At 46.4% G+C, this 12,232-nt stretch overlaps 1 protein-coding gene across 1 annotated transcript in view; it reads right to left on the bottom strand.

Moving 5' to 3' along the window:
• The window catches only part of ATP4A (ATPase H+/K+ transporting subunit alpha), a 42,983-nt gene extending 31,057 nt beyond the window's left edge, over positions 1 to 11,926 (bottom strand). The window contains 8 exon segments of the mRNA XM_043993879.1: positions 9,611 to 9,772; positions 9,951 to 10,050; positions 10,363 to 10,527; positions 10,620 to 10,754; positions 10,912 to 11,052; positions 11,490 to 11,612; positions 11,765 to 11,854; positions 11,917 to 11,926. Of these exon segments, the coding sequence (XP_043849814.1) occupies positions 9,611 to 9,772; positions 9,951 to 10,050; positions 10,363 to 10,527; positions 10,620 to 10,754; positions 10,912 to 11,052; positions 11,490 to 11,612; positions 11,765 to 11,854; positions 11,917 to 11,926 (926 nt within the window).
• Between the last annotated feature and the right edge of the window lie 306 nt (positions 11,927 to 12,232).

Genomic DNA, 12,232 nt, shown 5'->3' with positions numbered 1-12,232 from the left:
AAATATATACAGAGCAAGTTATATACATTTTAAATAGGAAAGAATTTACAGATGAAAGGCATTGGAATTAAGAAAGGTTGGAAAAGGCTTCCAGTAAAGGATGGGATTTTAGTTGAGATTGAAAGGAAGACAGAGAGATCAGTAGTCAGAGCAGAGGAGAAAGAGCATTCCAGACAATGTAAGCTCCTTTGAGAACACACCATGTTTTTGCCAGAGATCAAAACAAAGCCTGGCATACAATAAGCTTAATTAATGTTTATTGACTGATTGGAGTTATAAATACAAAATTCAGGGCAGTTGGTGGCACAGTGGATAGAGCACCAGCCCTGGATTCAGGAGGACCTGAGTTCAAATCCGACCTCAGACACTTAACACTTACTAGCTATGTGACCCTGGGCAAGTCACTTAACTCCAATTGCCTAAAAAAAAAAAAAAAGCCTTCTCTGAATACAAAAATGAAATGACTCCCACTCTTACAAACCTTAAATTTATTGAAGGAGACAAGAATTTTCTTCAAAAATACCCTAATTTTATAGATAAAGGAACCCAGATCCCAGGAGGCTCAGTGCCTTAGGACCAGTGATTTAGGGCTGGAAGGTACCTTAAAAACCATCTAGTCCAAACTGGTCTTTTCACAAATGAGGAAACTGAGGGCCAGGAAGGTTGAGTAAGAAAAAACCAGTTCCTGAACTACCAAAGAGGTCATGACCATCTGGATGTTGAAAACATTGGAGAATCCCGCTGGAGACCCCCCAGAGGGGGAAGAGAATAAGCATTTATTAGGTACCTACTGCATACCAGGCTTTACAAATATTATCTCATTTGAAAGCAGAGGATTTGGGGAAGGAAGGTTTTTGGCATTCTCCCAGTCCTCTAATGGCCAGCTTAATAAGAGCCTGGGAGCTGTACTAGTAATTGGTGAAATGATTTCTCTCCATCCCACCACCATTTGAATGAGAGGAAAGGGAATGGGCTTCCCCAGAAAGGTCATTTGGGTTTACCTGGGAACAACAGGCTGCACTCAAGAAGTGGAGATATTTCCTTGAGGTCATTATCAGAGCAAAGGCCTGGATGGGAGCATGATGTCTTTTTAATTTTGATCTTATGGAGTAAATGCACTCTCATCTATAAAGTCAACGTGCCTTCCTTTCAGTCACATGAAAGCCCTTGAGGGTAAATGGAGCAGAAGTCGATTCTGAAATATTGCACCCTAATGATCTCTATCTATTTTCGATAGAGCTGAGGGGAACTTCAGCAAGCACTAGGAAGTAGCTCAAGGCCAGAGATCCTGGCACAAATCCAAGTGTTGGACCTGGTAGCCCAACTTATGAGCGCCCCCTTGTGGCCCTGGCTCAAATTGTATTTTTATTTAACATTCCAGACCATGCCTCTGGGGGTCACATAGGCATCAATTATCACCCTCAACTGTCTTTCTTCTTCCAGTGCCCATCTAAAGAGTAGATGCATCGGTAGAGAGGGAGTACCTGTACCATCACTAGCAAAACACCCCAAGGTGATTAGAAGGACAGGGCAGAAGACACAGAGGAGACAGAAATACACAAAGGTATTGATAGTGTAAATAAGGAGGGGGTTATGGGGGGGGGGGAAAGCTGGGAGGGTCAAAGAGGATTTAAAGGAAAAGGGTACCATGTGAGACAGGATTCATATTTATGAGGAAAATAGTGAGAGTCTTAGAGGAGTGGGCATTAGGAGAGAAAGTGGTAAATTTTATTGTAGAGACAGGAAGAAATTTACAAATGGGTAGCAAAGAGGCAGCTGGGAAGACTGGACAAAGATTATAGGGATAAAGGAAAGGATTTCTAGACATCAAAGTAAAAGGGTAATAAGGGACACTGAGAGGACATTGTAGGAAGGATATTAGAGGGAGAGACATGTTATCTTTCTCATTAGGAAGTGATCTCCTGATTTATTTTTTTTTCCTCTGAGGGGACGGACAGAGCCAAGATGGCAGATTAGGCGAAGCCACCCAGCTGAACTCTCTCAACATTCTCCCCCAAACAACTTTAAAATAACAACTTGAATCAAATTTTGGAGCACCAGAGCAGACAAAAGGTCAGGGTGAGACATTTTTCTGGTCTAAGAAAACTTAGGAGGGCAGCAAGGGAAATCTGTAACAGTAAGTTTCTCTGATAAAGGCCTCATTTCTCAAATATATACTGAATATAGAACTGAGTTGAATTTATAAAAATAATAGCCATGCCCCAGTTGATAAATGTCAAAGGATATGAACAGGCAATTTTTGATAAATAAATCAAAATCTATAGTTATTTGAAAAAATGCTCTAAATCACTATGGATTAGAGAAAGGCAAATCTGAGCTACTACCTCATATACATCAGAAATGACAATTGCAGGGCAGCTAGGTGGCACAGTGGATAGAGCACTGGCCCTGGATTCAGGAGGACCTGAGTTCAAATCCGGCCTCAGACACTTGATACTTAACTAGCTGTGTGACCTTGGGAAAGTCACTTAACCCCAATTGTTTCACCAAAAAAAAAAAAAGAAATGACAATTGCTGGAGAGGATGAAATATATATATATATATATATATATGTGAATGTGTATATGTATATATATGTGTGTGTGTGTATATGTATAAATATGTGTGTGTATATATGTATACATACATACACACACACATTAATGAATTGTTGGTGGAGTAGTAAATTGGTCCAGAATGCTTATTCTAGAGAAGAGTTTGGAACTGGGCTCAAAGGGCTATCAAACTGTGAATACCTTTTGACCCAACAATACCACTACTAGTTCTATATCCCAAAAAGAGCAAAGAAAAAACATGTACATGTACAAAAATATTTCTAGCAGCTCTTTTTTATGGTGGGTAAGAATTGAAAATTAAGGGGATGTTCATCAGTTGGGGAATAGCAGAACAAGTTGTGACATATGATTGTGATAGAATACCATTGTATGTTGAGAAATGATGAAGGAGGTGGTTTCAGAAAAACATAAATCCTCTATGAACTGATGCAAAGTGAAGCAGGAAGAACCAGGAGATCATTGTGCACAGCAACAGCAATGTTGTAATGATGATCAACTGTGAAAGATTAGGTTACTCTGATCAATACAATGATCCAAGAAAAATCCAAAAGACTCATGGTGAAAAATGCTATCTACTTTCAAGGAGAGAACTACTGAACTCTAAATGCAAAGTGAAGTGAGCTTTTTCTAACTTTCTTTATTTTTTCTTGCTTTTTAAGAAATATGGAGGGCAGGTAAGTGGCGCAGTGGATAAAGCACCCACCCTGGATTCAGGAGGACCTGAGTTCAAATCCAGCCTCAGTCACTTGACATTTACTAGCTGTATGACCCTGGGCAAGTCACTTAACCCCCATTGCCCTGCAAAAAAAAAGAAAAGAAAAGAAAAGAAAAAAGAAATATGGAAAACAATTTAAAAATTAAAAATAAATATATGGCTAATATAGAAATACATTTTACATGATTTCATATGTATAATTGATATCATATTGCTTGCATTCTCAGTGGGAGGGGAAGGAAGGGAAAGAATTTAGAACTCAAAATTTTAAAAGAAAACAATGTTAAAAATTAATAATAAGTTGAAAAAAATTTGTGGGGTAATGAGGGTTAAGTTACTTGCCCAGGGTCCCATAGCTAGTAAGTGTTAAATGTCTGAGGCTGGATTTGAACTCAGGTCCTCCTGAATCCAGGGTCTGTGCTTTATCCACTGTGCCAAAAAATATTTTTTAAAAAGAAAAGAAAGGGATCTTATTTGCAGGGATCATATTTTGCCTTTCTTTATACCTCTAGCAATTAGCATGGTGCCTGGCACAAACCACTCCATCTCCTGACACCAGCATTTTCACTGTGTGTCCCCGCCCCAGCTCTCCCTCCTCCTCATCAATGCTTCTCTCTCCTGGTTTTCCTCCTACCTGTGTGGCTGCTCCTTCTCAGTCTCCTTAGCTGGATCCCAGATTATAAGCACTAACCATGGGCATCCATCCCCTAGGATCTTTTCCCTCTGTACTGTCTTATTTGGTGATCTCATCAGCTCCCCTAGATTCAGTTACCATCTGTAACCACATATCCATCCCTAGTCTATCTCCCAAGCTCCAGTCTCAAATCAGTCAGTTAGTGAACAAGCATTTATTAAGCACCTACTATGTTCTAGACTCTGCTAAATGCTAAGTGGAGGATAGACTTGAATGGAGAGAGATTTGAGACATGCAGACCCACTAGCAGTCCAGGCCAAAGTAACAATCTTAGAGGTGAGAAAGGGGTATATTTAAGAGATGTTAGGAAAGTAGAATGGACCAGACTCGGCAAGTAATTGGAAGGGGAGGTAGTGAGAGAGGTAAAGAGTCAAGAATGACGTATCGGTTCTGAGGACTGGGAGATTGGTCGTACTCTGGACATTAATTAGGAAATTAGGATGACTGAAAGATTTGAGGAGAAAGCTAATTAATTCAGTCTTGGACATACTGAGTTTAAGACATCTATGGGACATCCAGTCGAAGGAGATGTGAAACTAAAGGTCAAGAGAGAGGTTTGGGCTGGATAACTAGATCTAAGAATCATCAGCGTAGAGACGGTCAATAAATCTATGGGGGGGGGCAGCTAGATGGAGCAGTGGATAGAGCACTGGCCCTGGAGTCAGGAGGACCTGAGTTCAAATCCAGCCTCAGAACATTGACACTTACTAGCTGTGTGACCCTGGGCAAGTCACTTAACCCCAATTGCCTCACCAAAAAAACAAACAAACAAATAAATCTATGGGAAGTGAAGTAGTATAGAGAGAGAAGAGAAAAGCACCCAGGACAGATCCTTTGGGACACCCATGGTTAATGGCAAAGGAAACTAAGAAATGGTCAGAATCACCAACTGCCTATTGGCCATCTTGAATTAGACCCCCCCATGGGCATCTCACACTCAACATGCAAACAACAGAATTCATCATCCTCCCTATCGAATGAATCCCTCCTCTCTTCTGAACTTTCCTTTGACTGGTCAGGATGGCAGCATCCTCCCAATCACTTCAGCTCCTTCCCCTCACTCACCGGGCATACCCAATCTGTTGCCAAATCTCCTTGCTTCACAACATCTCTCATATAAACCCCCTTCTCTCCACTCTCACAGCCACAGACCCTCATCGCCAGACACCTGGACCACAGCAATAGCCTTCCAACTGGTCTCCCTGACTCAGGTTTCTCCTCATTCAGTTCCATCCTCCACCCCATTGCCAAGATGACTTTTCTAAAACACAAATCTAACCACATCACCTTCTCCTCCTCAAGAAACTTCAGTGGCTCCCTATTGCCTCCTGAACAAATACAAAATCCTCTATTTGGCATTCAAAACCTTTTATAACCTAGCCCCCTCCCAGCTTTCCAGTCTTTTTATACCTCATTCCTCACCATGAATTCTGTTCTCCTCTGTACTGTTCCTCTGTTATTGTCCCTTTAGGGTGTGAACTCCTTCTGAGCTAGGACTATTTTTACATTTATTTTTATACCCAGCACTTAGTTCACTGCTTGCCAATTGTAAACATGCAATAAATGCCTATTGACTGACTGACTGACTGATTCCCCCTCACCTCAAAGAATCTTGAGTGAATGAATGGATGGATTAATTAATTAATCCATTAATTGATGAGAAAGCATGTATTAAGTACTTACTATGTGCCAGATACTGTGCTAAGAACTAGGGATGCTTATTTGTCCTTCATTCTTTTTGTTTGGTTGTTGTTTGATTTTCTATCATAAAAGGATTTTATTATTTTCTAGTTACATATAGAGATAGTTTTCAACATTTTTTGTCCTTCATTCTTTTTTGTTGTTGGTTTTCTGTTTGTTTGTTTGTTTGGTTTTTTGTGGGGCGATGGGGGTTAAGTGACTTGCCCAGGGTCACACAGCTAGTAAGTGTCAAGTGTCTGAGCCCAGATTTGAAATCAGGTCCTCCTGAATCCAGGGCCAGTGCTTTAACCACTGCACCACCTAGCTGCCCCCCTTGTCCTTCATTCTTGAAGAGGACCATGATATCTAGGAGGTGATGTCATGTCTTGCAGTGAATTGGATTTAAGTGAGGGAGGGCTATCTATGCAGAGTCACCAGCCTTACTCTCTCCTCTAGAGCTATCTGGGTACAGCAGCAAAATATAGATCAAGATGACTGGAGATGGCCCCAAATGCAGTGGGAGACCTTGGCCTTTTTAAGCTGAGTTCTTCCCCAGGTCTCAGTTTGTCTGACGCAATGCCCATTGAGTGTTTAAGGTTAGGTACGAAATGAGGCAAAGAATGGCTTCTTTTACCTAAGGAAGGAAGGAAGGAAGGACCTGGGAGCAGGGAGAGACCCTCAGGCTTTCTGGCCAAAATAAAGACAATTGTTATTTACATTAGGGAATACAAGACATGGAAGGGAATTCAGCTGCAAAGTCCAGCAGTGGAGCAGATGGTAAGGCCCACAGTTCATAGGTTATGTCCATAGATTGGGTAACAGTTCAAAGCATACAATATCACATTGTATGTTGTTAAACAACTGTGTGCATGCATGCCTACTAATTCACACCACAAGTTTTGCAAAGGAAATATTTCATTAATTTTCTCTCATTTTATCCTTATCACAACCCTGAGAGGGAGGTGCTATTATTGTCCCCATTGTACAGAGGAGGAAACTGAGGTAGTGAAATGAAAGTGACTTGCCCAAGGTCACATGACTAGTACCTGAGGCAAGATTTTAACTCAGGTCTTTTTTTGGGGGGGGGGGGCAGGGCAATGAGAGTTAAGTGACTTGCCCAGAGTCACACAACTAAGTGTCAAGTGTCTGAGGCCAAATTTGAACTCTGGTCCTCCTGAATCGAGGGGTGGTGCTTTGTCCACTGCACCACCTAGCTGTCCCCAAACTCAGGTCTTTCTGACTCAAGCTATAATGTAACAGCTGCCTAATTGGGTCACAGAGCTGGAAAGGACCTCAGGAGGTCAACTGACCCAAACCCTTCATTTTACCAAAAAGGAAACTGAGGCCCAAAGGAGTAAAAGGCAGAATGGGAATTCAAACTCAGGTCCTCTGACTACAGTGCTATTTCAACCATCCACTGCCTCCTGGACCTCAGACCCTATTTCTCTGTTCCAAGCACCTAGGAGAATGCATCAAGGGGAACCAGGGGAGGAGTATCCCATTTCCATCACTTTGGGCATCAAAGATCAGAATTTTAGGGTACAGAAGTGAGTCAATAGATTTTAGTAGGGGTACCCTTCCAGGGTCCCCCCCCCAGCCAATTGTCCCTTAATCTTTGGAATCCTCAACCCTAGAAAGCTCCAAAATGGAGTCAGAGGACCTGGGCTCAAATCCAGCTTTGCTGTTCATTCCTTGTATAGTCTTTTTTTTTTTTTTTTGGTGAGGCAATTGGGGTTAAGTGACTTGCCCAGGGTCACACAGCTAGTAAGTGTTAAGTGTCTAAGATGGGATTTGAACTCAGGTCCTCCTGACTCCAAGGCTGGTGCTCTATCCACTGCGCCACCTAGCTGCCCCCCTTGTATAGTCTTAATGGGTTGAAATCTGAGGTCCCTTCCAGCTCTGTATCTAGGATTCTATAAAATCTTCCCAGTTTGGAGTCCAAACATCTGTCACATGTTTTTGATTTTGGTTTTGGTGAGACTGGGGGAGGGTCGCTGATGGTTCAGGTATTAAATCCATAATCTTTTCTTAATCCTCATCTTCCAGGGGCAGCTTGGTGGCACAGTGGATAAAGCACCAGCCCTGGATTCAGGAGGACCTGAGTTCAAATCTAGCCTCAGACTTGACACTTACTAGCTGTGTGACCCTGGGCAAGTCACTTAACCCTCATTGCCCTGCCCCCCCCCCCCAAAAGAATCCTCATCTTCCTTAAACTCTTTGGCTTTTGAAGTTATCACTCTCTCATCCTGGACATTCCTGTCTCCCTGAGTATTCATGTTATGTTTTCTCATCATGACCCCCCTCTCCCTCCAAGAAGTTCTTCTACCCTCATCACCTCATCAGAATCAGAAGTGTGTCATCAGGAATGTAACATCAGAACAGGAGCATGCTGATCATTCCTCTCACTGTACAGAGGAAGAAACTGAGGCCTAGACAGGGAAAGGGACTGGCACAGGGTCCTATGGTGACAGAATTGGTATTCAATTCAGGCCATTAATTATTTGATCTATTGCTTTCTCGGTACCATATTTTAAGTAGGACATTAACTAGGATGGAGCCTGGGGATAATGCCAATAGGAAGACCCCAAGGGGTTTCTACAGAGAAGCATATTTAGTCTCAGTAGTAGGGGGAGGATCAGGGGGAAGGGAAATGAGGCAACATGGTTCATCAGCTAGCACCTTGGTGTCAAAAAGACTGGGTTCAGGGCAGCTAGGTGGCGCAGTGGATAGAGCACCAGCCCTGGATTCAGGAGGACCTGAGTTCAAATCTAGCCTCAGACACTTGACACTTACTAGCTGTGTGACCCTGGGCAAGTCACTTAATCCCAGTTGCCTCACAAAAAAAAAAAATTACTGGGTTCAAGTCTACCCACATATGACATACTCCTGATTGTTCACCACTTCTCCCAGAACACCATTTCCTCCTCAACCCAACTTCCTTTTAGTCCTTTCTTTCCCTCCCTTCCTCTAGTAATGGAAACATGAATGAACTTTGATCAAATGAACTCTACCACTGTCCCTAGATGGGGTGTGTCAACCTACTTCCCTATGACCCCACTCACCATCCCTACTATCTTTAAGTCCAAAGTGCTCCTTCCAGGCCACTGTGTTGATTCTCCCTTTAGAATATGAGCTCCCTGGGGCAGCTAGATGGTGTAGTGGATAAAGCACTGGCCCTGGAGTTAGGAGTACCTGAGTTCTGGTCCAGCCTTAGACACTTAACACTTACTAGCTGTGTGACCCTGGGCAAGTCACTTAACCCCAATTGCCTCACTAAAAAAAAAAAAAAGAATATGAGCTCCCTGAAGTAAAGGGGTGCCTTTGCTTTTATATTTATAACCCCCCCCCTCAGGAGGCCTGGGTTGTTTCTCTCCCTTAACTCCTTCACACCCCTTTCCTTCTCCAGAATGAATCAGAAAGACCAGAAAAGCCATGAAATCAACTTTATTCTGAGTTGGAACCATCCCAGCTCCACCTCCCCCCCAAATTTCCCAAACAATCGCCAAACCTCCCGCCTCCAACCTTGAGACACTAGGGAGAATGCTTTTCTTGAGAAGAATCCTTGAGACATGCTGAAGGGAGAAAGGACAGGGGTCAGTCCTGAGGCCTCTGGCTGGGACCAGAGGCAGTCCTGCTCCCACCCTCATCCCCCACCTCCTGCAGACCCTCCCCATCTCAGCCTGGCTCACCAGTCTCCTCCTGTTCTCTCTTAAGGCAACGAGAAAACCAAACAAAGAGCCCCACACGTCAAAAGTGGCAGCACAGGGCATCTATTCCCAACGGCCAGAATGAGTAGAAGGGCCAAGACGAAACCCGAAATGGCCCCGGGACCCAGCCCTGTGGGGGATGACTCTGGGGGGAGGGGACAGAGAGAAAAGAGGGGAAGACAGCACCGGCAGATCTTTTCGGAGGGGAGGTCATTTGCCATAGACCTCCTGTCCTCACCCCTTTAAGGACACTGGTACCCTCCACATTCTGAACAATTGCGTGGTCCTGGCCCCCACCCCCGAGTCAGAGGCATCTGGGCCTTCAGCTCCAGCGCCTTCAGACACCCGGGCTTCCAGGCTCCCAGTCACACCCAAACTCAGTCCTTGAAGGTCCCTGGTACTGATGTCAAAAGAAAAGGCAGCAAGGATTGAGGATTTCGTACCCCCAGCTCCAAATCAACCCCCTTAGAAACTCGGGTTCCCAGCTCCCCATAAGGGAGTTGTTCCCTTAAGGCTTCAGAGAAGTTAAGAGAGGGAGGGAAGAGACTGGGGGGTCAGGGTCCCTGCCGCAGGCTCACCTTCCAGTACCTGGATCTCCAGCTCCGTGGTGCCAAAAGAATTGGAGGCCAGGAGCTTCATCGGGGTGAAATCTGCCTTCTCCATCGGAGAAGGAGTGAACTGAGACAACAGGACAGAAATGGGCGGGGAGCTCCCGCGCCTGAGCCCTTGGACCTAGTCCCCAGACCCTTTTTTGGTTTTGTTTTTGTTTTTGGTGAGGCAATTGGGGTTAAGTGACTTGGCCAGGGTCACACAGCTGGTAAGTGTTAAATGTCTGAGGCCGGATTTGAACTCAGGTCCTCCTGACTCCAGAGCCGGTGCTCATCCACTGTGCCACGTAGCTGCCCCTCAGGCCCTTTTAAAGACCCAGACATTGGGCTCTTCTGCCCTGCCCCCCACCCCGCCCCAGACCCGGGGGTCCAGAACACTCACCTGGAAGGTGAGTAGATGGGGCGCCCCCTGGCGAACTTCCCGGAGGCTGTTGCCCTTCCAAGATAGGCAGAGTTCCGGTGGCTGTTTCCCCGTGCACCAGCACCGTCAATCGACCCCTGCGCGTCCATACCGCGTCGCCTTTGGGTCCCTCCAGCCGGGGACGGACTGCGAAGTGGAAGGGAAAGGAGAGTGTGAGAATATGAACTGGCCCCCAAAAGACAAAGAAACAGAGATGTCTCCCCCCGCCCTATGCTCACAAGTCACCCTCAGCGTCACGTTTTCCCGCGCTCTCTCCCTGCGCTCGACTATCGACGCCTCGCAAGTGTAAACCCCGGCATCCGACGGCTCCAGCTCCCGGATGCTCAGAATCCCATCCGGTACCGACACCCGACCTAAGGAAGCAGCAGAGATGCACAAGAGACCTAAATGTGTCTTGCCGCCCTCCCTCTCAGGGACCCAAGCTCCCACCCCCTAGGGAATCCAGTCGTCTCTATCTTCTAGTCCCCACTTTGGCGACCCAGGCATCCGGGTCCCTAGCCCCTCACTCACCCTTATCTCCGAGGACCAAGCCCTGATGTTCCCAGGTAATGTTGGGCTGGGGGATGCCTGAGACTTTGCATTGCAGCTCCGCGACAGACCCCTCCTCCCCAACCGTGGGGCTGATGTTAAGGCTGAGGATACGGGGCTTCTCTGAGGGGCAAAAGGGGACAGAGGTTGGGAAGGGGTGGGTCTCTGTTGGACTTTTCTTCAGTTATACCTCCTTTCTTCATCTCCTGCCCCACCCAGTACTACATCTCTTGTTTTCAGCCATATTCACCATCTCTACGGTTCCCCATCTCCCCCCATGTTTCACAAAAAGACTTGACCTCTCTTATCTTCCCCACAGATGTCACCCATTTCCCAAGGCCCCGAGTCAGAAGTGTCCTCCGCCTTTCTCATTCTCCTGGTGTCCCCCGTGGTCTCCCAAGTCCTATCCCCACAATCCTTCCGTGCTCCAACTCCCGAGTCTTCCCCCTTGTCCCCCCCACCATTCACACACACGCACCAATGGCCCGAAGTTGGATCTCACTTGTCTCCTTCTCCCCCGTATCCCTAATCTCTGCTGTGCATTTAGGGGTCCCCTTGACCTGGCTCGCTCAGAGTCACTCGCAACCCCACTGAAGCCTCGTCGATGGGCTCAGCCGAGAAGGGGGACCCTCCAAGAGTCACCTCTTCCCCACCAGGTCCCAGCCATCGAAGGCGAGCCTCGACTTACCCGCCGGACACTGCAAATAAGGCACCGGGCCCATCAGAAGAATGAAGTGGAGCCCAGGAGAGACAGAGAGTAAGGGAAGGTCGGAGTACAGGCACACAGACGCAAGACATAGTGGCTGTGAGAATTGGGAGCCCCCCGCCCCATCACCTTTGCAGATGAAGTAATAGGAGGTGCCCAGGTAAATGTCTCCCTGTGCCGGGACGATGGTCAGGAACTCGGACCTGCCCTGAGCCGCGGCTGCAAGACAAAAGGGTGTCGTGAACCTGAGTGGACAACCTTAGCCCGGAGGCAAGATAAACTTCCGGTCATGCGACCTAAATCACCCCCTAGACCCTTCACGGCACCTTCATCTGAGCCCACCCAAGCAGCTCCCAATCTCTCAAGGACCCAGGAGTCCTATCCCGCCATTCACCTCCAGTTCTTCAGGTCTGAGTACTCCCAGATCCTGAAGTTCCAGACCGCCCAGCCCTGGGCACCCCAACCTCGTGAAGACCCGGCCTCCCCGCTTCTGACACCCCCAGCCCCAGGGGGATCCAGAGATGAGTCATCCCAGCCTCAGACACCCTTTAACCCCTCAGGGACTCATGAGTCCAACTCCATGGTCTCTTATAGCCC

Source organism: Dromiciops gliroides, chromosome 3 (genome assembly GCF_019393635.1).
Source record: "Dromiciops gliroides isolate mDroGli1 chromosome 3, mDroGli1.pri, whole genome shotgun sequence".
NCBI lineage: Eukaryota > Metazoa > Chordata > Mammalia > Microbiotheria > Microbiotheriidae > Dromiciops > Dromiciops gliroides.
The sequence above is the reverse complement of the archived record's forward strand: the minus strand, read 5'-3'. Positions and strand labels throughout refer to the sequence as shown.